The sequence below is a fragment of the Dunckerocampus dactyliophorus genome, chromosome 15 (genome assembly GCF_027744805.1).
Source record: "Dunckerocampus dactyliophorus isolate RoL2022-P2 chromosome 15, RoL_Ddac_1.1, whole genome shotgun sequence".
Classification (NCBI taxonomy): Eukaryota; Metazoa; Chordata; class Actinopteri; order Syngnathiformes; family Syngnathidae; genus Dunckerocampus; species Dunckerocampus dactyliophorus.
The window spans coordinates 16,688,035-16,711,966 of NC_072833.1; the positions used below are offsets into that span (position 1 = coordinate 16,688,035).

General features: G+C 43.3%; 2 protein-coding genes across 4 annotated transcripts in view; one reads left to right on the plus strand and one right to left on the minus strand.

The window, feature by feature from the left end:
- The window catches only part of gpr185b (G protein-coupled receptor 185 b), a 32,746-nt gene extending 15,943 nt beyond the window's left edge, over window positions 1-16,803 (minus strand). For 2 of the 3 annotated variants that reach the window (XM_054800640.1, XM_054800639.1), the window contains exons 1-3: window positions 8,806-8,920; window positions 8,454-8,528; window positions 3,640-3,754 (exon numbers count right to left, since the gene is read on the minus strand). The gene's annotated coding sequence lies outside the window, so the exon portion shown is untranslated. Of the gene's footprint in view, window positions 1-3,639; window positions 3,755-8,453; window positions 8,529-8,805; window positions 8,921-15,881; window positions 15,961-16,765 lie in introns of those variants that run through there. The other variant, XM_054800641.1, reaches the window with a different exon arrangement.
- si:dkey-172j4.3 (diacylglycerol kinase delta) overlaps window positions 8,803-23,932 on the plus strand; it is a 37,443-nt gene continuing 22,313 nt past the window's right edge. Inside the window, exons 1-3 of the mRNA XM_054800635.1 lie at window positions 8,803-9,109; window positions 9,493-9,639; window positions 11,213-11,317. Coding sequence (XP_054656610.1) covers window positions 9,556-9,639; window positions 11,213-11,317 — 189 coding nt within the window. The 5' untranslated portion in view covers window positions 8,803-9,109; window positions 9,493-9,555. The remainder of the gene's footprint in view (window positions 9,110-9,492; window positions 9,640-11,212; window positions 11,318-23,932) is intronic.

The following is a 23,932-nucleotide window of genomic DNA, read 5'->3' on the forward strand; positions in this document are numbered from 1 at the left end:
GACCACGCACGACACGATTGCATGCACACGCATGCATGGAACTTGCAAAGTCATAGAACGACTGTATTGTGATTGTTTCTCGCATGATTTTACTGATAACCGACACATTGCATAAAAGAAATAAGTAGGAATGCTCCAAATATGTAGAAGAATATGTATATAAAAAAATATGTATATAAAGAGGTATCATTTCATGAATGCGATTGCGAATTAATGACTGCTGCCTCCTGGCAGAACAGAATTAATCGCAACAACTCCAAATAAGACACAATGTGAGTACAACAATGAGCCATCGTCCTCAAGAGATGATTCCCAAATGCCACCGTTAATTGTCTCCTTCGTTTGTCTCGCAGAGGATCCTTTTCCATTCTAGTTCTGATTTTATATTTGATTAAAAAAAAAAAGTGATCAGGATGCCAGACCTGCAACTCAAGAGTGACACACGCACATGTCCTGGTAGATCAGCATCAAAGCTGCTCATTCTATGAATAAGATGAGTGTGCTCTCTTGAACTGACGCCCCCGTGTGGCTTTCAAGTCGCCTGTGTTAACACTAATGCTGTCTGACAAGTGTGTATGTGTATGTGTGTGTGTGTGGACAGTGGGGATCCTTTACCCATAGGAGCTCACAGTGACATCAGCCTGTCAGTCTAATGTAATCACCTTTTATCCACACATAAAGCATCACTGGTCACCAACCTTTTTGATGCCAAGATCCCTGGTCTCAGCCGTGCCCAATGAAGTCCGCCCTGAACCCTGCCTGTACTAAATATAAATGTATAATCAGGGAATTTACAACTGTGATCGACTGGGCAAGTCCCAAATATCAACTGGTCGTTCACGATCGACTGGTTGGCGACCCCTGCATATCACATTCCTCACTCGCTAACAGCCTCTCAAAAGAATGAACGCACACATCTACAAGATTTACATCTGTGGGAATTTTTTAGGTTCTTCTTCATTAAACTCATCCAAGCGAGCCCTTACAGACCTTGCTGGAAACAGAAGCATACAATTGTCCAAAATGTCTTGGTAAGATGAAAAACTAAGGAGTATAACTAGTTGACCGGTGTGTGTGTGTGTGTGTGTGTGTGTCACTCTTGAGATGTACCTTTACCTTTTTTAAGTCAAAACTAGCATGGAAATGGTTCCCTGTGAGACAAATGAAGCAGACAATTAGTGGCATTTGGGAGTCATCTCCTGAGGATCCAATTAGCTCCCCTTTGGAGCCATTAGCCGCATTATTGGCCCGCGCTGCTTGCTGTTTGACTTTTCACCCCGACCCGCCGTCCGCTATCGACCGCTGCTATTTCCTTTCATTTAATTGATCTCTCGGCTCGCCGTTAATCAAATTGGCCGACAAGTAAACACACTGCTGCTGCTATTGACAAACAGTCATTGATCTTTAGAGGTTTATACAGCGGAAAGGCTGCACCATTGTGACGTAAGTCTCAAAATGACCTTTAAAGATGTCCCAGAAAGTGATACTATGCTCCTGATCTAAATTTTAAGACCAGTTGAAAATTTGCAAGAATTTGTACTTTGCGCTGTTGGAACTTAAGGAGGTTCTAAGTAGAGCTTCAAAATGCAAAAAGTAGAAATGGGAGTGAGACAAAAATGTTTTGAGTAAGCAATTTATTGTAAACAACCATTAAACTGAAATAGGCTGTTCATCAGCTGATCAAAAGTTTAAGACCTTAGCTAAAAAAAAAAACAAAACCCCCAAAAATAGAAATTATATATTTTTTTAAAGGACCCAGTAATGAGTAGCTGTCCCATTCTTGTTAATAACCTCAAAAATTGGTTTGGGCATGCTTGATGCCAGTGTTTCCAGGAGGGTAGTGGGAATGTTGCTCCAGGTGGTGAAGATTGCGCCACTTTCCTTGCCATCCATCCCCAAATGTTCTCCAATGGATTTAGATCAGGAGCACATGCAAGATGATCCAAAAGAGCGAGGTTATTCCTCTGGAAGAAGTCAGGCACGCACTGTGAACTGCAGTGTTGTCCTGCTTAAAAACCCCAGTCATTAGCACACATATGAGGTCCTTCAGTCATGAGGGATGCCTTCTGTAACATCTCCATGTAGCCAGCTGCCGTTTGACACCCCTGCACAACCTGAAGCTCCATTGTTCTATTGAAAAAGCAACTCAGATCATGATGGCGACCCCCCCACTGTGCCGTGTGGAAAACATCTCAGGTGAGATCTCCTTGTCATGCCAGCAATGTTGGAAGTCATCAGGACCATCAGGGTTACATTTTTTTTCTCATCAGAGAGTAAAACTTTCCGTCACCTTTCAATGTCCCATGGTTGGTGTTCTCGTGCAAATTTCAAATGGGCAATTTATGGGGTTGAAGGAGACGAGGCCTTTGAAGACGTTTTTTGTTCATAAAACCCTTCTCTCGCAGATGCCGTCTGATGGTTATTGGAGTGCACTCTGCACCAGTAACAACCTTTATTTGGGCCGAGGATCGCCCCGTGTCTTGACAGACAGCCAATCAGATCCTCTGGCACAAGGGCGATGACATTTTTTTTGGTCTACCACTTGACTTTTTTTGTTCCATGACCCTCGGGATCTTTTAAGAAGTTTAAAATGGCTGTCTTACTGCGTCCAACCTGAGCAGCAATGGTACGCTGCGAGAGGCCTTGCTTATGCAGCTCAACAATCTGACCACGTTCAAAGAGAGAAAGCTTTTTTGCTTTTGCCATCAAGAGATTAGAGAATATCTGTCAGAAAACTACATTGAATCCACATTTTTGCCAAAATGTTCACTTTTAATGGCTCTAGTCTTTTGATCATCTGATGAACAGCCTATTTCACTAAATAAATCAAATCATTCACAATAATTTGCTCACTCAAAAAGGTTTTTGTCTCACTCCCATTTCTTCTTTTTGCATTTTGAAGATCTACTTAAAACCTCCTTAAGGTCCAACAGTGCAACAGTGAAAAATTTATTAATTCTTGCAATTTTTTGACCGGTCAAAATTTTTTCTCAGGAGTGTAGCAGTACCTGTGCTTATACAACAGTATGCCTCCTGAAGTGCTCTAATCGCCAAAAATGCTCTGTATGATACTTGAATTACATTAGGGGTGTTCAAAGTGGGGGCCGCACGGTGGTCTAGTGGTTAAATGTTCTCCGGTTTCCTCCCACATTCCAAAGATGCATGTTGGGTTAATTGGCGACTCCATAGGTATGAATGTGAGTGTGAATGGTTGTTTGTCTATATGTGCCCTGCGATTGGCTGGCGACCAGTCCAGGGTGTACCCCGCCTGTCGTCCGAAGTCAGCTGGGATAGGCTCCAGCATACCCCCGTGACCCTAAAGAGGAGAAGCGGTATAGAAAATGGATGGATGGATGGTGTTCAAAGTGCAGCCCAGGGACCATTTTCGACCTGCTTTGGTTATTTTGTTAATTTTGTTGAGTGCATTATACTTGTAAATGTGACATAGTATATTATGAGATATTACATGGTTTGCTTTGTCACCAATAACACAAAGCCCAGAAGTGGATGTTTTGTTCAAATAGCTTTGCATATTAGATTGGCAAAAATGTATCAGTGGCCCCCACATCCTTATATTTTTGTGTATGCGGCCCTCTGTGAAAAAAGTTTGGCCATCCCAGCTTTACATTATTTCCTCACCGAGAAAGGATGGAGCCCTCTGCAAGCTGCTCACGGATTAATGAAAGTCCTTCACTTCAAGGTGTGTGTCCTCAAAGGTTCACCCACCACTTCATCCTTGGTGTTCATCAGCTTCCTCCAAAGCAGCGAAAGAGAAAGAGAAAGCAAGTGAGCGCAGAGGGTGTCACATGATCATTAATTCTAACAGAAGGCAGATTTAGAGGCAGCGCTCTCGTGCATGGAATAAAAAGAACGGCAGACTTGACAGACAGGCGCTGTTAAAGGCGAGCCAAGTGGTAATTTTCACTGTCCCTGATGTGGCACTTGGCAGCTCCTTTATATTTTCTCTGAGAAGGCCGCGTGTCACATGACTGGATTACCCACACAATAATGACCAGCTGTTGCCATGGAGGCCAGTCTATAGTGAGGCTCCCAACAAGTGGTCCAGGTGCATGACCCATGGTACTGGCTTGTATGTAGGCAGGATGGTGTGGGGACACAGTGTAAGTGTAGCTCAGCATTTGGGGTTGTTTCTTCTTCGCACTTTAGGTAGTAGCCTTTGTAACAGCAGGGTGCCAACAAATGTAACAGTATTTTGGGTCCCTCTCACAACTTTTGATCATTTAATGCTAAAAAACGCACCATGCACATTCTGTCATTGCCTAATCAGATATATAACGCCATTGTTGGGATTGTTCTGGAACTCTTGTCGCGTTAAAATGGCTTCCAAACATGAGGGCTTCATCAGAGGCTCTTGTGTTGCCACGCTTGCCGAGGTCTCCCACCTGTTAGCTCCTTCAGTCTCGTGTTGTCATGGAAACAAATATGCCGGTGACTCCAACACACAGCGACCTCTTTGTTTTCCCACCCTGCCGGCCTGCCCGCCCGCCTGCCTGCATGTGTGCATTGTTGTGTTATTGACTCCTAAATTGCACCACGCCGTGTTTCACATCGCGGGCCAGCGCGGAATACTCTGTCAAGGCTCTGTCCTGTGCTGACGTGCAGCCCGGCACTTGGGGATAAACATGTCCATCGTCAAAGCCTGCGTGGCACTGCTGCATTAGACGGTAGATGACTCAAGTGTTCCCCATCCGTGCATCCCACAGCGGTATTATAGCTTTGGTAGATCGGGTGCTCTACCTTTCTCGCCCCATCTCAATTGCTGCCTTCGCCCCATCTTTGTTTTTTGCATTGTCCCTGAGTTATTATTATTATGCCAGTTTACATGCTAATGCTCATGCTATTAGTCAGTCTGGGGTAGGAGTAGGTCTTAATCCTTCATATTGCCAAGTCATTTTGGACCATTTTACACGTTTAACTTGCATAAAGGCATGATTGGATGAGTTTGGTGTGGAAGAAGCCCTTCAAACACCTTTAGGATGAACTAGAACTGATTTTCTTCCTTTCTGGCCTCTTGTAAGCATCACAGCCTACTGTTTTTGCTCCTGTAATCTTGTCTTAAAAAATTAAGACACTGTGTTTTTTTCACCAATCTTGCTCCAATTTTACCGACATGTGTTGGTCAGTGCCCTAAATGTGTGTACCAAATTTTGCAATGATTCATCTAAAAACCTTAAAGCTACAGAGGGGGTATTTTGGTGAGCACATTGAGCTGTGTGAGAAATTTCAAGTCATTTTGACTTATGGGGGTCAAACCTTGGGGTGTAATAATAGCGCCACCATGTGGTGTATTTGTCAGAAAAATAGCAGCACAGGCAACACAGCAGGCGTGCATGTTCTCACACATTTTCACCCTTTTGAGTGCAGAAACTCAGAGCTTTTTCACATCTAATCAACACTTACATAATAAAAGATGCCAGACTTAAACAGGCCTAATTGAAGCAATATATCCAAATAAGCATCATATCACCATTCAGCAGTAGTTTGCTAATAAAGTGATATGCTTGTCGCCGTCCCACCCTTCTCCCACCCCTGTAAAGTGCCCCCCCACCCCAACACACACACACACACAACTGTCTTCTCCTATTTCATGCCTCATTAGCATTAATGCTGATTAGCTCATCTCCCTGATCAAAAGGGGAAATCTCCGACTCCTCTTAATAATTGATGCTCTTAAACGGCTTGGCGCTGCCACTCACTCGCCCTTCACCACCACACTTCCTCCCGGCGACCTTTGCCCTGCCTGGGCTCTCCTCTGAGCGCTGCAGGCTGGTCTGTTCATCATCACTAGGTGGCAGCATAGCAGCACGCAGATTGACAGAGGCCACGTGCAAGTCAACCTGCTCTTATTGTGAAAAGACAGCATTCTCATCTTCTCTGGATCAATGAGGGGCTGTCGATGCCAGATCAATTGTAATAATGTTCCCCCGGGATCCATTAATGACCTTTTACGACCTTTTAAATCATATGCGTGCCTTGCTTAGTCTGTAAACGGCACACATGGTCAATGAAGAGGTAATTTCCCAAACAATTAAAACAATCCATGCTTATCCCCTTTAAAATGTTATCTTTTCATACTGTCTCTCCCTGGATGAGATTACAATTTGTCATTTTTTCCCATCTACAGTATAGCCGAAAGTAGTATGATGTCGTCTGAATACTACAACCACAACAATAAGCATCAACTAACAAACAATTTCAAAAGTATTTTTAAAAAAGCTTTTAAAAAACTACTTGCTATACTGTACTAGAGACCTACTGATAAAACATGGCAAACTGGTACTTGTTGAGTTTAGGTAGCTAACAAGCTATCAATAATTGCTGATGGAGTAAGGATAGGATTATATAAGCTATGCTTCATCCTCCTTTTCAGGCGTGTTTTATTATGGGAATCAAAGGAAAACTGCACTTTTTTGGGGGGAATTTTGCTCATCATCCACAATCCGCTTCTAAAACTTGTAGCTCATATTCAGGCTCTAAAAGATAACATTCTGGATCCTCATTTGTCCAAAAACTCATGAAGTCTGCCATGATTAGTAGTTGCTTTCTATGCCGCCATTGTTGACGGAAGTCAGCGTTAGTCCCTATCAGACTATGTGAACTCGATGAGCCCAGAAAAGAAATTCTGGTCATGTTTAAATGATCAAAATACTCTAAGCAAAATACTTTAAGCATTACATATTATCATGTATGTACCTGTTACTGCATGGCCACAGCATGTATATAAAACATTAAACCGCTGTTGGAGGTTTTTTAGAGGGCTTTATAGTCAAAATAGGTGTATCCCATGACGTGCATTGCTGGCTCCCTCAGGCTAACTGTTTTTTTCTCTCTTTAAAACGAAAAGAGAAAGACGTGTGCTCATGTTTCACATAAACATTGTGGATGATGACGCGCAGTTTTCCCTTAAACATGTGATTTAGATACTGCAATGTAACCATGTTCAGAATAAACTAAACCGTCGCTATAATAACGTGCAGGTGTGCCGAATGTAACGCTACAAATTAAATTACTGGGAATTACTTTATCAACGCAGTTTTTATGTACATACTTGTCAGAGTGTATGTAGCCATGGTAGCTGTGTGCCGTGTTATGCTAACAAGCTTTCCCGTAGTGTTATTTACCTCTGGTTGTGCATTGTGTTTTTAATAATGAGCCTGCTCACTCAAGGATGTAAATATAATTAGAGAACCCCAATCTCAGCATTTACTGACTAAAGTATAGTCATTACAAAAAGGGAAAACAGCAGCAGCAGAGATTCGTGCAATAATGTGTTAGTTGCACATTAAGCAGATTGATAAATAAATAAATAGGATTGTGAATGCATAATTGCTTGTGACAGATTAGCGCAGGAAGTGCAACTGTACGCTCACATTTGCGCGGTGATAATGACGACGCTGTGATTTCCCTTCCAGCGCGACGCGATAACACAGAGCTGTTAATTATCTCGCCGCCAGCCCTCTCTTCTATCGCGGCTTTGCATGGCGCCCCTCTTTCCGCATTTGACAGCGTGGAAGCAGGAGAGACCCCCGCCCCCCATCCGTGCTAGATTTGAATGGAGAAGTATCACCTTGTACTTGATGTCAATACGCCCCAGAGATGTTGTTTCCTCCCTCGGCTTCATCCTTCTAACCCTTGCGTGGTTGTCAAGGGCAACTGAAGGATGGGGTTGTACAGAGTAAGGCTGGCACGTGAGCGCAGGTGACTCGGGACAGGTGTGTGGTTGTCACGCAGGTGTGTGCAGCGGTGGTTGAAGCTCCAATGCTGCCCCATGCGAGAGCCCCTATCAGCACAAACCAAAACCACTGCCTCCAGGATTTTGCGCACTCCTTGTTTACAGAGATGTCGACTTGTGATGATAGTCTGTCATCGTCTCTCATTGGTTTGGTTTTATCCACTTCAAGTGAGCGGCGTGAGGGGGTGCCCATCTGACACATATAACCTGACCTGTTGAGCAAATGACCCCTTATGGTAGGGGTCGCAAACCCGTGGATGTCGATCAACCAGTCTTTGTGATTTTGCTGGTCAATCCCAAAAATATTAGGAAAAATAAATGCATCGTCACATCGGGGCCCTCCACTCCCAGAGAGTGACCAACAGGCGCACATTTTGACCGCTGAACACGGCCGTACACCTTGCCCTTGCCGTCCAGTCCCCAAAACCTGGCCGGAGGTGCCAACTCACTCCACATCGGCTCACATGGCCCCGGAAGCAACAAGCGTGTGACACACACCTCCAAAATGGGAGAGATTTGGTCTGCTCCTTTTTACAGATACTCTCCATATCCTGGAGGTTTCGAGGCTATGGCTTGGCAACTCAAAGTCCCAGCTCCCTTCACAGATGTTCTATGGGATTATGGTGTAAAGACTGGCTAGGCCACTCCTGGATATACAAGTGCTTCTTCTGGAGCCACTCATTTGTTGCATTGGTGGTACCTTTTGAGTCATTGGCATGCTGGATAGCCGATCTTCAGTGTTCCGCCTGAGGTCAGGAGGTTCTCGTTCAAGATTCTATACAGTACAAAAAATGAAAACTGACATTAAGATAAAGGTCGAAGGTTCTTGGCAGAGGCAATCTCGTGGCTAATAATGCAATTTAACACATGCACACGCTTCGGTCGTGGTTTAAGCTACTCTAACACACACTCATGACAAAACAGACGTCCGTTTAGTCATCCTCAAATTCGCTGACACAATCCACATGCATTAGCATCTGATCGCTATGTGTCTACACACGCACGCATGCATGGGTGTGTGCGTGCGTGTAGTACGTGCGCGTACTGCTCACCAGTTTAACATCCGAACCGCAGCGATTCAGGCTTTCTAATCTCTCGCTCTCTCCCTCTCTTTCTCTCTCTCTCTCTCTCTCCCTCTCTCTCCTCTTCCTCCTCCGCCCTGCCTGTCTTCCTGCCTCCCTCTGCTCTTCCTACCTGATCCAGATTCGGTTCCGGCGCCGTGAGCACCATTGCTGCAAAGCCGAGCACCAGCGGAGAGGACCCGGTGGCGAGCACTCCGGAGCCGGCCGAGGAGCGAGCGAGTGAGCGAGCGGAGCACGGCAGGCCGGGCGCCGGCGGCAGGCGGCCGGAGGAAGGGTAAGTAAGGCACCACGTCGCTTCGTTTCACGGCGTGTTGTCGAACCGACGGTGGTCACGGCGGTGGCTCCAAGTCTTAATTTTGACAATTTGACAAGAGACGTGCACGTCAGGATGGGTGATCTCACGCACGCACGGACCTTGAGTGCAATGAACGGCGTCTTCATCCTGTGTTTGCTCTTCATAATCATCATCATCGTCATCATCATTCCCATCGCCATCCTAAAGGGCCATTCTGTATGACAACAAAGGAGGAAGCTGAGAGGAACTGAGAAGTTGTCTCACTGTGTGTTTGTGTGTGTGTGTGTGTGCGCGTGTGTGCGTTTGTGTGTGAAGGATGCAGGCAACACAACTGATACCTCATGTCTTCATCTCTTCCACAGTTGCTGCCCAGCTTCCCCATCCAACTCCCCCTACAGTGTACCCCATCCCAAATCTGTCCCCCGATGGCGTCCAAGCTGAACCCCAACGTCTTGCACGTGGCAGAGCTGGGCGAGTCGGTTCAAACGGAAGCTGAGAGGACCCCTATGGTACGTTGTAAATGCTGTTGATGTTTTTACAACGTGTTGTAGTTTGCAGGGCATCCTACTTAGAGGCGTTTCTAATGTTTTGCTCAGCTTACGATGAGCGCTCTCACTATGAATTGCATGACCTCACATTATTAGTATTCGACACAATCTTACATAAAATGTAATTGATCGCCTCCTAAGGTACAATAGGGCCTACACTACCAGTCACATGTTTGGACACATCTTATTTATGGTAGTAGGTACATCCAAACATATGACTGGTACTGGTGAAAATCCTTTTTTGTCAGTGTTGTTTGTAAACCTGGATTTGGACAGTGACAGTTTGGATTACACAAATAAGTCAATAAATCAATAAATTAATAAATCAGTGTAGACTTTCAGCTTTAATGTAAGAGTTTTGACATACAGATGGCATTAAGCATTTAGAAATGAAAGCTACAGGTGCAGTATAGCATCGGGTGTGTCCAAACACACACTTTAAATATAAGCAACATTCATACTTGGACGAAAATCCTTTGCAGTCAGTGAAGCCCATAGACATCATCAAATTGTGAGTATTAATTAAACATGATGGTACACTGAAAAGGACGTGGAGATTGTCTACATAATGTACCATTCGTGCTAATTCCTCAATGCTAAATGCAATATTTTTGTCAAGACTCTTAAAGCTGAAAGGCTTTCAGTCGCATGCTTATGGATTAACTGATCCATTGTGGTGGTGTATAGTGTAAAGGCAAAATCACTGTCCAAACACTTCAAGATTCAAGAGAGTTTTGAATCTTGAATCTTGAAGTGTTTGGACAGTGACTTCTGAGTCAGTGACAGTGGACTTCTGGACCTTACCGTAGCTAGCTTTACAAACAACGACATTGACAGCAAATGATTTTTAATATTACATTTTTAAATGGTTACATTTGCAGTAGCAGTTAAATATTTGGATGTATTTACTTGCTGCTACAAGTCAGGTGTGTCCAAACTTTTGACAGTGTACAGGTCAGCCTTATAGCTTTGTTTACAAATTGTACAAACACGATTAAAATGATGTTCTTAATGATGGTGGTGGTAGTTTATAGTGGTGTCCAACTGCACTGCATCACACAGAGAATGGTTCCTAATACATTGGCCCTCTCTTGCAAGCTTCATGAGGGAACCAAAATATGAGAACCAGCTCTCTTGAGTAAAGCGTAGGAGTGTAGTATTCCAGAAGCGGAACCGGGTACAGTTTGGTTGAAAATAACCCGCAGGGTGTTTTGGTGCTGGCTGACTTTATACCGGTACCGGTTATACAGGTATCGTCTAAACCAGGGGAGTCCAAATTTTACCTACTGGGGGGCAACATGCTAATAAATGAAAGGATGCACAGGACCACATTGATATTTTTCATTTGTAAAAAGGCTTAAAAATGTTTGTTATATTTATATTTTCTATATACATTATATAGATATGTTCATTTCAGATTTTTCTCATTACTTTATACCGTTTTGCACTATTTTATTTTATTTTAGAACTACAATGTGCCGCAGGCACAAAACAATCGTCTGACCCGACTTGTGCTTCCTTGGTGTCATGACAGGCCGGCGAGGCGGGAGACGAGTCGTCCGACAGCGACGGCGAGCAAGAGGAGACGTCGCACAAACTGATCCGCAAAGTGTCCACTTCAGGCCAGATCCGCGCCAAGGTAGGAGACCACTTAATTATAGCGGGTTCACTTTCTGTCACATAGCCAAGTTTCCCATAGCTGAGATTACTTCTGATCCCTTGGCCGGGTCTTCCTGGAAGAAATTAGCGCTTTGATGTTGCGCTCTCATTTCTTATTAATAAGCAGTTTGTTATTAATAATGGATAACTGATCCACCATGAGTTCTGCTAGCTGTGCATCGCTGACTCTCAGATGACCTCATCGTTGCTGCGTTAAGTCGAGATCGTTAGGCATCGCCGCCATCGAGCGTTCGCTGTAAATCACGCTCGGATCGATCAGAGACATGGGATACAGCTCCTGGTTGCCATGGTGATAGCATCCCGTATTTGTATCATCTGTCCACCGGTATTGGATACCATTCCGGCATTGACTGATAGGCGCCAAAGTGAGGATCGCTATGTGGGGGGACTAAAAATAAGAACTTGGTGGCTGAGTTTGTGAATGGGGATTAGATTTTGGCAGGTGTCAATCAAATCTAAAGAGCAAAATGTTTGACACGCTGGAGCCCTCGTCTAGCTTTTGGAGGCGGACCCAATAAGAGTCAAGTTTGGGTGCCAAAATAAAGTGGAAACAAAGTGAGCTAGTCCTCAGGCCACTGCAGGTAATCAATACATGTTAGCGATGATGTGTCAGTCATGTGACCTAGATTAAGCCCACTCACGGATTGGCTGTCCCTCACAATGGCCTCCAGCGGATTAGTGTGTTTGTTGGTGTGTCCTGTTGGGACACGCACGTGCGCCGTAGCCCCTCCTTCTCCGCTGCCACCGTTCCTCCCCTCATTGTGTCGGGCGCACTCGTTAGAGCGTTGCACTTGTTAGAGAGGTGCTAATTCCTCTCCGACGTGACATCCTCGCCCCTGTCAGATTAATGGCTCGCCCGGCGGTCCTCAAATAATCACGCAGATGCTCCGATAGCCCTCAAAGATGAGATGTCTCCCTTCCCCTGCTTTTTTGCCTCTAATTAAATATCTTTCCAGGGAGGAGGCTGGTGAGTGTCAGCCATGTTTCTTCCATCAGACTAGCAGCTGCATTTTCACGGGACAGCCCCCGCCTATCTTTTGCGCAGACTCTTGGCAGTGAATGCTGGGTCGCCGCTGTTTTATGGTCGGCGGTGTATTCACCTTGTGATGTGACCTTGCAGTCTCGCTAATTGCAAGTGTGGCTAACACTCGGCCAGCGTGACTTTTTTGGATGGATGGATGGAGGTCGATTAATTCTGTCTTGTTTGTGTGATGCCATCCAGGTGGCACTTAGTAACGGCCACCTTTGGTTGCTCTTAATCTTTTCAAAAGTGTCTCTTCTTCCTCCTCCGCTTGCTTTAAGTTTTACTTTCACTTGCGCCACAGTTACATAAGGCTTCTCACTCTTCTTCCCCCTGTTTGCCTCATAGTAGAGGAGCTTTGACTAGGCCCCTCCCACACACACTAACAAACAAACATACCTTCATTATGCTTCTTTCCACATTAGCCAAATGACACAAAACATTTCCTGCTTCCTCTCCTCCTCGCTCCAGTTTCTCCTCCCTCTGCTGGGAAATTAATTGTCTTAATTAATTTTTTCAGCATACTTTGCCCTCACGGTGCCACTCCTACACGCTTTTTTTAGTCCTGTAATTGTCCTGCGGCCCCGCTCAAGCTCATGAGTGTTTTTTCAGCAGCTCCGAAAAGCCCCGGAAATCCTCACCTTTTACCTCGGAATGTGAGCCAACACCCCACGAGAGACTTTGGCACGATGTAAAAGTCAAATATGCTTTGTGCATATCTATTTCCCCAGCTAAATGGATTACTTTTCCCACAAGGCGTTGCAAATGAGGCCTGCCGACCTTTGTGGATATGGCTTTCTAACGGAAAAGAACTACATTTCCCATAAGTCAGTACAAAATGGAGCATTTGTACGTTTTTTTAGTGGCCAGTGGCACGTTCAAAAATAGAAATGAAACAAGAAAATTGTAAAAAAAAAAAAAACAAAAAAACAATAAGGGGGAAAGAGCGGAAAGACGGCAGACAGTAATGGCTGATAATACACTTTGTCAGCTCTATGGGACTTATATCTACATGTACATATCTACATCGGATTGTTTTTAGCCGGTTGAAAGGGCCGTTACGAGACACAGCTCACGAGATCAGACGATACACAAGATTGGGTCTACGACAAAATATGTGACAGGACACACTGAGTCACAAAACAATGCAGGTACATTTTGAAATGTTTATTGTCTCCCATTAGTGTCGACATTATTTGAGACCAAATTAAATCTAATATCATAGTAATAATGATATATATATATATATTAGGGCTGTCAAAAATAGCGTGTTAACGGTAGTAACTAATTTATTTAATTATGGTAACATTTCTAGGGTATTTAACGAACGCGCACCGTGTCAAGACACTCCTCTCTCATGTGAGAGGCACAATAGTGTCCCCACTGAGTCAAACGCTCTTTTATAACTTTATTCTGACCTGAACACATCAACAGCAGTGCAATTCCAACACCATATACGTATCTTCATGTATCTCCACTCACAAATACATCTCTAGTCCTTCTCGGAATGACACTTTCCCATTGTCACAAGACAACAGCGAGGTGCATTGAGAGGCACTCGGAACATCACGACAACATGTATACTATGCATGTATGTGTGGTCTGAATGAACAGAAAGACAAAGAAAAACAGTCAGTGGATATTTGTATCACTGACTATCGTAAGTCGTACTGCAGAAGTACATTTTTCTGCATTTGAGTATGCTCGGAAACCCCTGAAAATACATCTGCACTCGAAACACTGAATTCTGTGATGTCTTTGAACGCAAGCCTTCATGGCTCATGATAACATGGTTAAATTGTGATTCAAATGTTCTGCTGCTATTACAGAGACTGGTGTTTTAGATTTTCAGATGTGTAGTATCTTTTAGCACCATTTTAAATTTTCAGTTCATTTGGCGCCGTTAACAGATTCAAATATACTAAATTGCGTCATGTCATTTATCTTTAAAAAAAAAAAAATACAGTAAAAAGGGCACTTTCTGTGAACGCACACCATTTTGCACTGTTCCGTTTGCATTTACTTTGTCCACCAAACGTCTCAGTGAGTGTTGACTGTCAGGGCGAAGGCTCAGCATCTCGATGTGCAGTTTTTTCTCTTTGGGAAAACTGGGTCGGTGGATATGTTTTCGTCGGGGATGTTCATTGCGTTGCCTTTTTGTTGGCGCTATTTTTGAACAAATTCGGTGTACTATTGAAGGGCTCACCTTGCTCATTTGGTTTGAAGCCAAAATGCCGGGGCTGTGGCATTTTGGCTTTGCAAGAGTCTTTTTCCTTACTAATGTCTGCTACGTTACCTTGCATTACTCCTCGCGAGGCAACACTCTTCTGCTGGGTGTATGCTCGTGGCGCTGCCTCGCTTCACAGAGACAAAGAGGCTGTATGACTCACAAAAGGTCTCACTCTGTCCGCCATTGTTCTATGGAACACCATTGGAACACCGTGTGGTCTGGGTGCTGAAACAATGCACAGAGTGAACTCTCTTTGTGCTTGTTTGGAGGCGAGAAAGCAGACGCACATACACATGGCAATATATCGAGGCCAAAGTGTGGAGTTCATTTTCATTTATACTGTCATGAACTAATTTAAAACTGTTGTTTTCTGAATGTGAACTATTGTCATGTTTTAATCTTGCGAGATCTCGGGACACCCCTTCCTGTTTGCAAAATTAAAAAGATCAAAATGCCCCCCGGCAACCTTTCATTTTTCTGTATGCGGCCCACACCTGCCATAGCTAATTCTGAATGACGTGTATTCACTTTGTGATAGTTCTTGGTACTTCCTAAGCCTCATGAAGCAATTTAAAGTGGAACAGTTGGCATGATTTGCTTGTTCTTGGCTTCTCTTATTTCAAAGTTAGGTGATTGCAGATTGAAAGAGAAGCCATGGCGATAAATAGATCCTTTTTTGTTTTAAATCCTTTCATTGTTTTAAATCCTGATATAAATGCATCAGCAAAAAATAAATCAAGCAATTCCAATACATGCAAAGACCATCCACCCTCTTCCGATTACATCATCTGGAATATTTCTGGCATTTTTGAGCCATGACCAACAGGTATTTTCAGCCTTTCCCTCCTGTCTCCTATTCCTGTAGCTTTGCCGCAGGGAGCGTTTGGCCTCACCACATTGGTTCACTTTTTATCTGCATCTTGCTCTCTTAGCGTGTGCGTGCATGTGTGCGTGCGTGTGTGTGTGGGTGTCGACTGCATCGAAGATGAGGACGAGTTATAGGTGTGCGCGTGGGACGGCGAAAGAAACGGGAGAGTGCGCACGCACCAGTGTGTGGGATGGCTAGCATTGTGTGAGCAAGCAAGTGTGTGTGTGCATTAGTCTTGTGTGTGTGTGTGTGTGTACGCGTGTGCTTTGATTTATGCCCCTGGCTGGATGTGATACAGTTGCAGTGCTACGTGAGGGTCAATAGTGAGAGGAGGAGATGGAGAGACAAAAGGGAGGAGAGGACAGAGTGTTGAAGTAGTGTAGAGACTTATGTAAGACACTCACCCAACAAGCATGCCTTGTGAATAACCATGAACAGGTGGGCAGCCCTGCACTGGAGCGCAAATTGCAGCATCATGTAAGGCTAGAAGATACCCAAACACAGCATTACATGACCCTATAGGGAACCCGAACGCAGTAACATGTAAAGCAATGATAACTACTGTAAAAGCTGCATAATTTAATGCAGTATCATATATACACTCAACAAAAATATAAACGCAACACTTTAAAACGTTTTCCACATACACAGTATCACCATATCTCTCAAATATTGTTCACAAATCTGTCTAAATCTGTGATAGTGAGCACTTTTCCTTTGCTGAGGTAATCCATCCCACCTCACAGGTGTGCCATATCAAGATGCTGATTAGACACCATGATTAGTGCGCAGGTGTGCCTTAGACTGCCCACAATAAAAGGCCACTCCGAAATGTGCAGTTTGGTTTTATCATTTTGTTTTGTTTTGCTGAGTGTGAGTATATAGTAATAAGGTTCCTGAATGCAGCATCTGGAAAGCAATAGGTCACCCGAATGCAGCATCATGTGTAGCAAAAGGGCACCTGAATGCAGCATCAGTTATGCCTAAACGCAGCATCATGTATTGTAAAAGGGAGCCCGCATGCAGAATCATGTATAGTGACAGGGTGCCTGGAAAGGAATAAGACTCCCAAGGCACCTGAACGCAGCATTATGTGAAGCAATAGGATGCCCGAATGCAGCAGCATGTAAAGCAATGACACCTAAAAGCTGCATCATGTAGACCAATAGAGCTCCCGAATGCAGCATCATGTATAGTAAAAGGGTGCCTGAGCGTATCATGAAGTGACGCAAAAGGACACCTGAAGGCAACATAAAGCAAAGGTATCTGTCTTATTCTTTCCGCCCACCGTGTCTGCTCGTCGTCCTTCCTGTCCCTCTTGTCCTTCACGTCAGTCTTGTCCCTCTGCTGATACATGCTTTTTTTATTCTCTCTTTGTTCTCTCCTTCCATCCTCCAGTGTCTTTCTCCCCTTCTGTCTTCTCCTTCTCCATCACACCCTGTCATTCCTCCTCCCATAAGGCATCAGCCTGCGACAGGCCATTAACGACTGTGTGTGTGTGCGTGCGTGCGTGTGCGTGCATGTGCGCGTGCGTACGAGACAGAAATACTGTTTAATGAGCTATTTTCAGCGCCTGTGTCAAACATAGTGACACTCACGTTGAACATGTGTTAATGACAAGCGGAGATCTCTCATGCATGGTGTGTGTGTGTGTGTGCGTGTGTGTGTAGGTAGTGTGTGTGCGGTCAACTCCAGTCGTAATGCGTGCATTCAGTCAGTAGCAGCTGTGTGTTTGTGTTATCGCTAACAAGCTTGGGCCTGACGTGTGTTTGTATGTTTGTGTAGACGCTCTAATGCGGGTAATCAATCACTGTTTGTGTGTGTGTGTGTGTATTGTACTATTAATCTCCCCCTTCATCTCGTGTCTGTTGCCTAATGGAGACTGACAACACAACTTTGACACACACCATTTGTTTGTTATCTTAACTACAGCATGGCGAGCCTTGACAGGATTAAGTGTGTTTTTTCTTTTAGGAATAACTGTGTCATTATTATTATTATTATTAGTATTAGTATTATTATTTGCCTTTTTTCACATTGTGCACACTATCTTTATATCGTTCTCTGCATCGGCCCCATCCATACCGCTTCTTCCTCATTAGGGTCGCGGGGGCATGCTGGAGCCTATCCCAGCTGACTTCGGGCGACAGGCAGGGTACACCCTGGACTGGTCGCCAGCCAATCGCAGGGCACATATAGACAAACAACCATTCACACTCACATTCATACCTATGGGCAATTTAGAGTCGCCAATTAACCTCACCTGCATGTTTTTGGAATGTGGGAGGAAGCCGGAGTACCCGGAGAGAACCCACGCGCACACGGGGAGAATATGCAAACTCCACACAGAAATGCCCAGGGGAGAATCGAACCCAGGTCTTCCCGATCTCCAAGCTGTTACTGTGTTGGCCAACGTGCTAACCACTAGACCACCGTGCGGCCTGCATCGGCCCCTGCATCCAAAAATAGATTCACTCTGGTTCCTTGTTTGCTTTTTCACTCTGTCTTTAACAGGAAGTCACTCACACACGTGCGACAGAAAATCCGGATAAGTGTTTCTCACTTGTGCTGGTTGAGTGTCTCTGTCACATTGTCCTGACATGTAGCGTAACCATGAGTCAGCGACACACATCTGTTTATGACGCATGCACCATGTGTATGTGTGTATACGTGTGTGTGTGTGTGGGCGCACATGCGTGCACGTGGGACAAGGTCAATACAATAAAGCAGCCACATCCTCGCTTTCTGTCAGACCCAAATGTCCTGTTGCTGTTTTTAGCTGTGGGCAGAATTACCCAAAAACTCATTGAACTATGTGCAGGGCAGGGGCCTGTTAGATGTCGGTGCATATCTGGATAAACGTGGGCATCGGGGCTGTTTTATTCATATTCCAAGATGCATTTATTTGGCATTGCTTAGCCATTCTCACTGTTCCTGCTTCTTGCCCTAAAGTCCAGCTCCCAGACTCCTTCCCCTGCTATGTTCCTGCTCTCCTCCCTGAGTCATGGCACTCGAGCCAGACATTGAATCATATCAAAGGCAAGTGTTGGAAAAATATCAGCAAGACAACAGCAACCCCACGCCAGCACCCCCCCTCCCTTGTTTCCTTTCAACGGTGCAATCTGGGTGATGAGAGCGCACAAATCTCTTGCAACAGAGCGACCACATCCTTTGCTGCCTAAAAGGAGGTGATCAAATATCAGTGGGAAAAGGGGAGGGGGGTTGAGAGAGGCTTTATATTTAAACTTATATTTTTTAGATTTAGACTTAGAAATACTTTATTGATCCGCAGGTGAAATTGCTTGGTGACCGTAGTTCAATTGCAGAGAAAAAGAAAAACACTCTTTAAAACACTATGATAGGAAAAGTAGGTATAACAATTACACAGGTATACAATTGGAATTCACGGAATCCACGGTTTTTCAAAAATATATGAATTGATAAATCATGCTGGTTTATGGCTATTTGTCAAACATTCTACATATTTAAACATATTTACCTATTTTTGCATCAAAATTGTCCAAATGAACTGAAATATGCATATTAGGGAATTAATACGATGCATTCACGGACATGAGGATATGTAGTATTCTACATTTGTCATTAGATGTCAGTAATGTAACTGTAATGTTCGGTGCGGCACACAAGCGTCAGACTTCATCAACAACTTCATCAACTACAAGCTTTTATTGCATGTTTGAATTACCTCACCACAGATGTCACGCTCTGTGAGCTAGCCCGCATGACAGTTCGCTTATGTTGCCTTGTATGCCTTAGATCCTGGTTTGATACTCTTATTTTGGTAGTACTTTCTGTTTTGCCCTGTTTGGTGTTTCCCTGCTTTGCTTTTCTCTTATCACTCGCACATGCTGCTTATTTGAGTTGTGCTTCTATTTAGTTCAGGCGCGCGGTCCGAGTATTGTCATTGTTCATGTCATTATTGCTCTTAAAGAACACTTTTTACCTGCACTGGGGCCTTTTCTCTGCATACTGGGGTCACCGCCTCAACGCCGCAAAGCCAAAATGTGACAACAGGCACAATAATAATAACATAATAATCATAATAATAATAATAAAAATAATAACACGGGCAACTGTTGCGGCCATAATCCACTCCAAGCTAAAACTCAACTGTGAACATGCGATGTCACTTTCTGTACTCCACATATCCGGACACATTTATTGCAGCACACATGAGCACCAGTCTAATTTATGTCTTAATGGCTTATTTTCTCTGATAATATCTACTATACTGGTGTTGTTTCATGTCTGGAGGGCTCTAATAATGTTAAAGAACGTATTTAGTATGTCGTAAACAGGTTTTTTTATGCTCAAACTACAAAACTTGGCGGAAATTCTGGAACCAGTTAATTGCAATAAATGAGGGATTACTGTACATGTTTGATTAAAACATATGGCTGTCAAATGATTAAACTTTATAATAGGATTAATCATGGAGGAAAAGGCTTCTTGAGACGTCATCTGTACTTCTGTGAAGAATGTGTCGGACGTTTCGCTCCTCATCCGAAGAGCTTCGTCAGCGAACTAATAAGTGCTGGTAGCCTAGGCCTAGGCCTTACTGTATTTAAGGCCTAGGCTACCAGCACTTATTAGTTCGCTGACGAAGCTCTTCGGATGAGGAGCGAAACGTCCGACACATTCTTCACAGAAGTACAGATGACGTCTCAAGAAGCCTTTTCCTCGATGGACAACTCCTGTACGACTGAGAGCCTACACAGAAGGATTAATCATGGTTTTCAAATTAATTAATCATGGAATCACCATTTGCAACTATGTGTGAAATATTCCTATTTTTACTGTATTTTATTGAAAGAAAGGTAAATGACAGGACAGGATTATATATATTTGTATATATTAACAGCTCCAAATTAACTGAACATTTAAATCAAGCTAAAAGCTAGCACACATGTCTGAAAATCTATTTACCTAACATTACTTTCCTTAATAGTAGCAGAACATTTAAATCAGATTTTAACTGACTTATTATGAACAATGGGGGGGTTGCGTTCAAAGACCCCACGTCATTTTAAGTTGAATACACGTTTTGAGTGTATTTTCTGTGATTTCTAAGCATACTTAAATGCAGCAAATTGTACCTCTGCATTAGTTACAAAGTGCTACAAAGTGAGTGATAAGAATAGCCATCCATTTATTGTTTTTTTTTTTTGTATTTGTTTATTTAGACCACGCATACATGCATAATGACTTTGTGATGTTCGGAGTGTCGGTGAATGCGCCACACAGTCATCTAGTGATAATGAAGAAGTGTTGTTCCGATGACGAAGAGACTAGAGGTATGTTTGTGAGTTGTAGATACATATATGGTGCTGGAATTGCACTGCTGTTGATGTGTTCAGGTCAGAATAAAGTTATACAAGAGCGTCAGACTGTGTCATTCTGTGGGGGACGCTACACTGTGCCTGCTTCTGCCGTCATAACAGAGAGGCGTGGCTTGCCATGTTGCGCATGCATTAATTACACAAAAAAATATAATGTAATGAATGAAATAAATTTGTTACCGCCGTTAACACGCTATTTTTGACAGTCCTAATAAAAAGCAATACACCATGAATGAAAAACAATAGAATAGAAGAACATAAAATATAGAATATATTAGCGGTGTCACAAGACATCCAGGGGCCGCACGGTGGTCTAGTGGGTTCGATTCTCCCCTCCCTCTGTGTGGAGTTTGCGCGTGTGCGCGTGGGTTTTCTCCGGGTACTCCGGCTTCCTCCCACATTCATGCAGGTGACATTAATTGACGACTCTAAATACATAGGTGTGAGTGTGAATGGTTGTTTGTCTATATGTGCCCCGCGATTGGCTGGCGACCAGTCCAGCGTGTACCCCACCTTTCGCCCGAAGTCAGCTGGGATAGGCTCCAGCATGCCCCCGCGACCCTAATGAGGAAGAACGCCCAGCTCATGAGACGAGACGACGCACGAGGTTGGGTTTACCAGAACAAGATGAGATGAGATTTTAACATTAATTTTAAGAAAAGTACAATGAAAAATATGAGTGGACAAACACACTTTTTATTTAACTTTAGCCACAAAAAAAAGCAGGTGTGATTTGAAATGTTTATTGTCCCACAAATTGACGCTCAAAGATATTATAACATTTTTTTTTAAACCAAATAAGCAACTGTAATAATAATAATAAAGCTCATTGTTTTTCTCTTGTCTACTCTCTCGTCTTTGTCTATTTACGTCAGGGCTGCCCAGCTGTCGTTTGGTAGTTATAATAAAAAAAATAATTTCTAATAACAAACAACATCATACAGTACATATATGTAAAGACAAATTGTTGCGTTTTATTAGTTATTAGCATCAACATTTTACCTTTTTCTAGTTACATTATGCCTTTTTTATTTGGGTTTTTCTGAATTTTATTTCTGCAATCGGCCACGTTCCACAAATGGCCCCTGCACCACACTTTGGACGAGTGTGTCCAAGGTCTGCCTTCCTGGCGATGTTGGTCAAGGCTGGATTGCCTTCTGATGTGCATTGCACGGCGTTACGGAGGCGGAGCTCACTCCCACTCCCCTGCTCCGCAGAAACTTTGCCTTTGTTGATCACTTGTATTTAATGAACTAAATTAACTTAATGAACTAAATAATTGCATGACGCAAGCAACACTTAAATACACACCCTTACTTGCTAAATTTTTTGACCATGTCGCAAAATTGACAACTCGGATCTCTCTGTATGAGGTGTGTTATGAAGCAGATGATCGCCGGTACCTGAAAGTTGGCGCTGAGCCGAATCCAATGAGCACACCTCATACAGAGGAGACAATTTAGCAACATGGTCGCCATATTTTGCCAGTGAATGTTTCTTGCGTCATGCATTTATTTGGTAATTAAACACAAGCAATCAACAAAGGTGAACAATCCGGCAAGCAGGCTCCATCTCCTTAACGCCGTGCGATGTACATCCGAAACCTGTAAAAACGTCTCCACAAATGCAACTCAGCCCCTGACCAACAGTTTGGAACCAATCCTCCATTACCTTGCTGCACCACTCCTTCCTAGCAAAACATGCATGGGTGTCCAAAGTGTGGCGCGGGGGCCATTTGTGGAACGTGGTACAATGCAGAAATAAAATAAAACAGAAACCCAGCAAAGTGGAAAAACACAGCAAAAAGGCATAATGTAATTAGAAAAAGCTAAAACTTTGATACTAATAACTGATAAAAACACAAAGACTTGTCTTTAAATGTATATGTATGTACATGTTGTTTTTTTATGAGAAAATTAAAATTTATATGACATCATAAATCCAAAGGACAGCAGGACAGCCCTGATGTAAATAGACAAAGACAAGTAAATAAGAGAAAAACAGTGAGCTGTATTATTATTATTTATTATTATTATACAGTATATTATCATAACAGTGGTTTATTTGGTCTCAAAAAATGTTCACAATATCTTTGCGTGTCAATTTGTGGGACAATATACATTGCAACACACCTGCACTGTTTTGTTACTCGGTTAAATAAAAAAGTCCAGTTAAAAGTTTGTCCAGTCATATTTTTTCTTTGTACTTTTCTTTAAATTAATGTTAAAACCTCATCTCGTCTTGTTCTCGTGCATCGTCTCGTCTAAATATATAGTATACAGTATAGTAAATATAGACTATACACAAAGAGAAGGAAAGGGAAGACATTGCGGCTCAATAATGACATGTAATATTTTTTTGTTGATATGCATATGTTAACTTGTCAATGAAAAAATGTGGACTCCCCATGCTGTCACTCTTCATCTCCTGAATCGCTACACACAAAAGGGTGCAAATTTGTCAAAACATGCACCTTTACTGTGTTGCCCGTGCTATTATTTTTCTGACAAATTCACCACATGGTGGCGCTGTTATTAAACTGCATAAAATGACTTGAAATGTCACACAGCACTACAAAACAAGCACTGTAACTTTAGGGCGTTTAACCGAATTATGGAATTTGGAACACACCTTTCAGGGACTGACAAGCATTTGTGTGTAAAGTTGTAGAAAAATTGTCTGAAAAACATCAAGCAAATTGTCTTTGCAATGTTGCAACTAACTGTCCATATGTCATTGATCAATCTAATTGTAAAACGTTGAGGATATCTGTATTAAGCCCCCATGTATGCTAGTCCATCCATCCATTTTCTATGCCGCTTATCCTCACTTGGGTCGCGGGTATGCTGGAGCCTATCCCAGCTGACTTCGGGCGAGAGGCGGGTACACCCTGGACTGGTCGCCAGCCAATCGCAGGGCACATATAGACAAACAACCATTCACGATCACATTCAAACCGATGGACAATTTGGAGTCTCCAGTTAACCTAACCTAATGTATCATTTTGAGTACAACCCATAGGGGGTGCCACAACAAATGATGTACTGTACATAACTATCTTTAGTTTCGGAGTGTGGAGCAGTGTGTTGTCACTG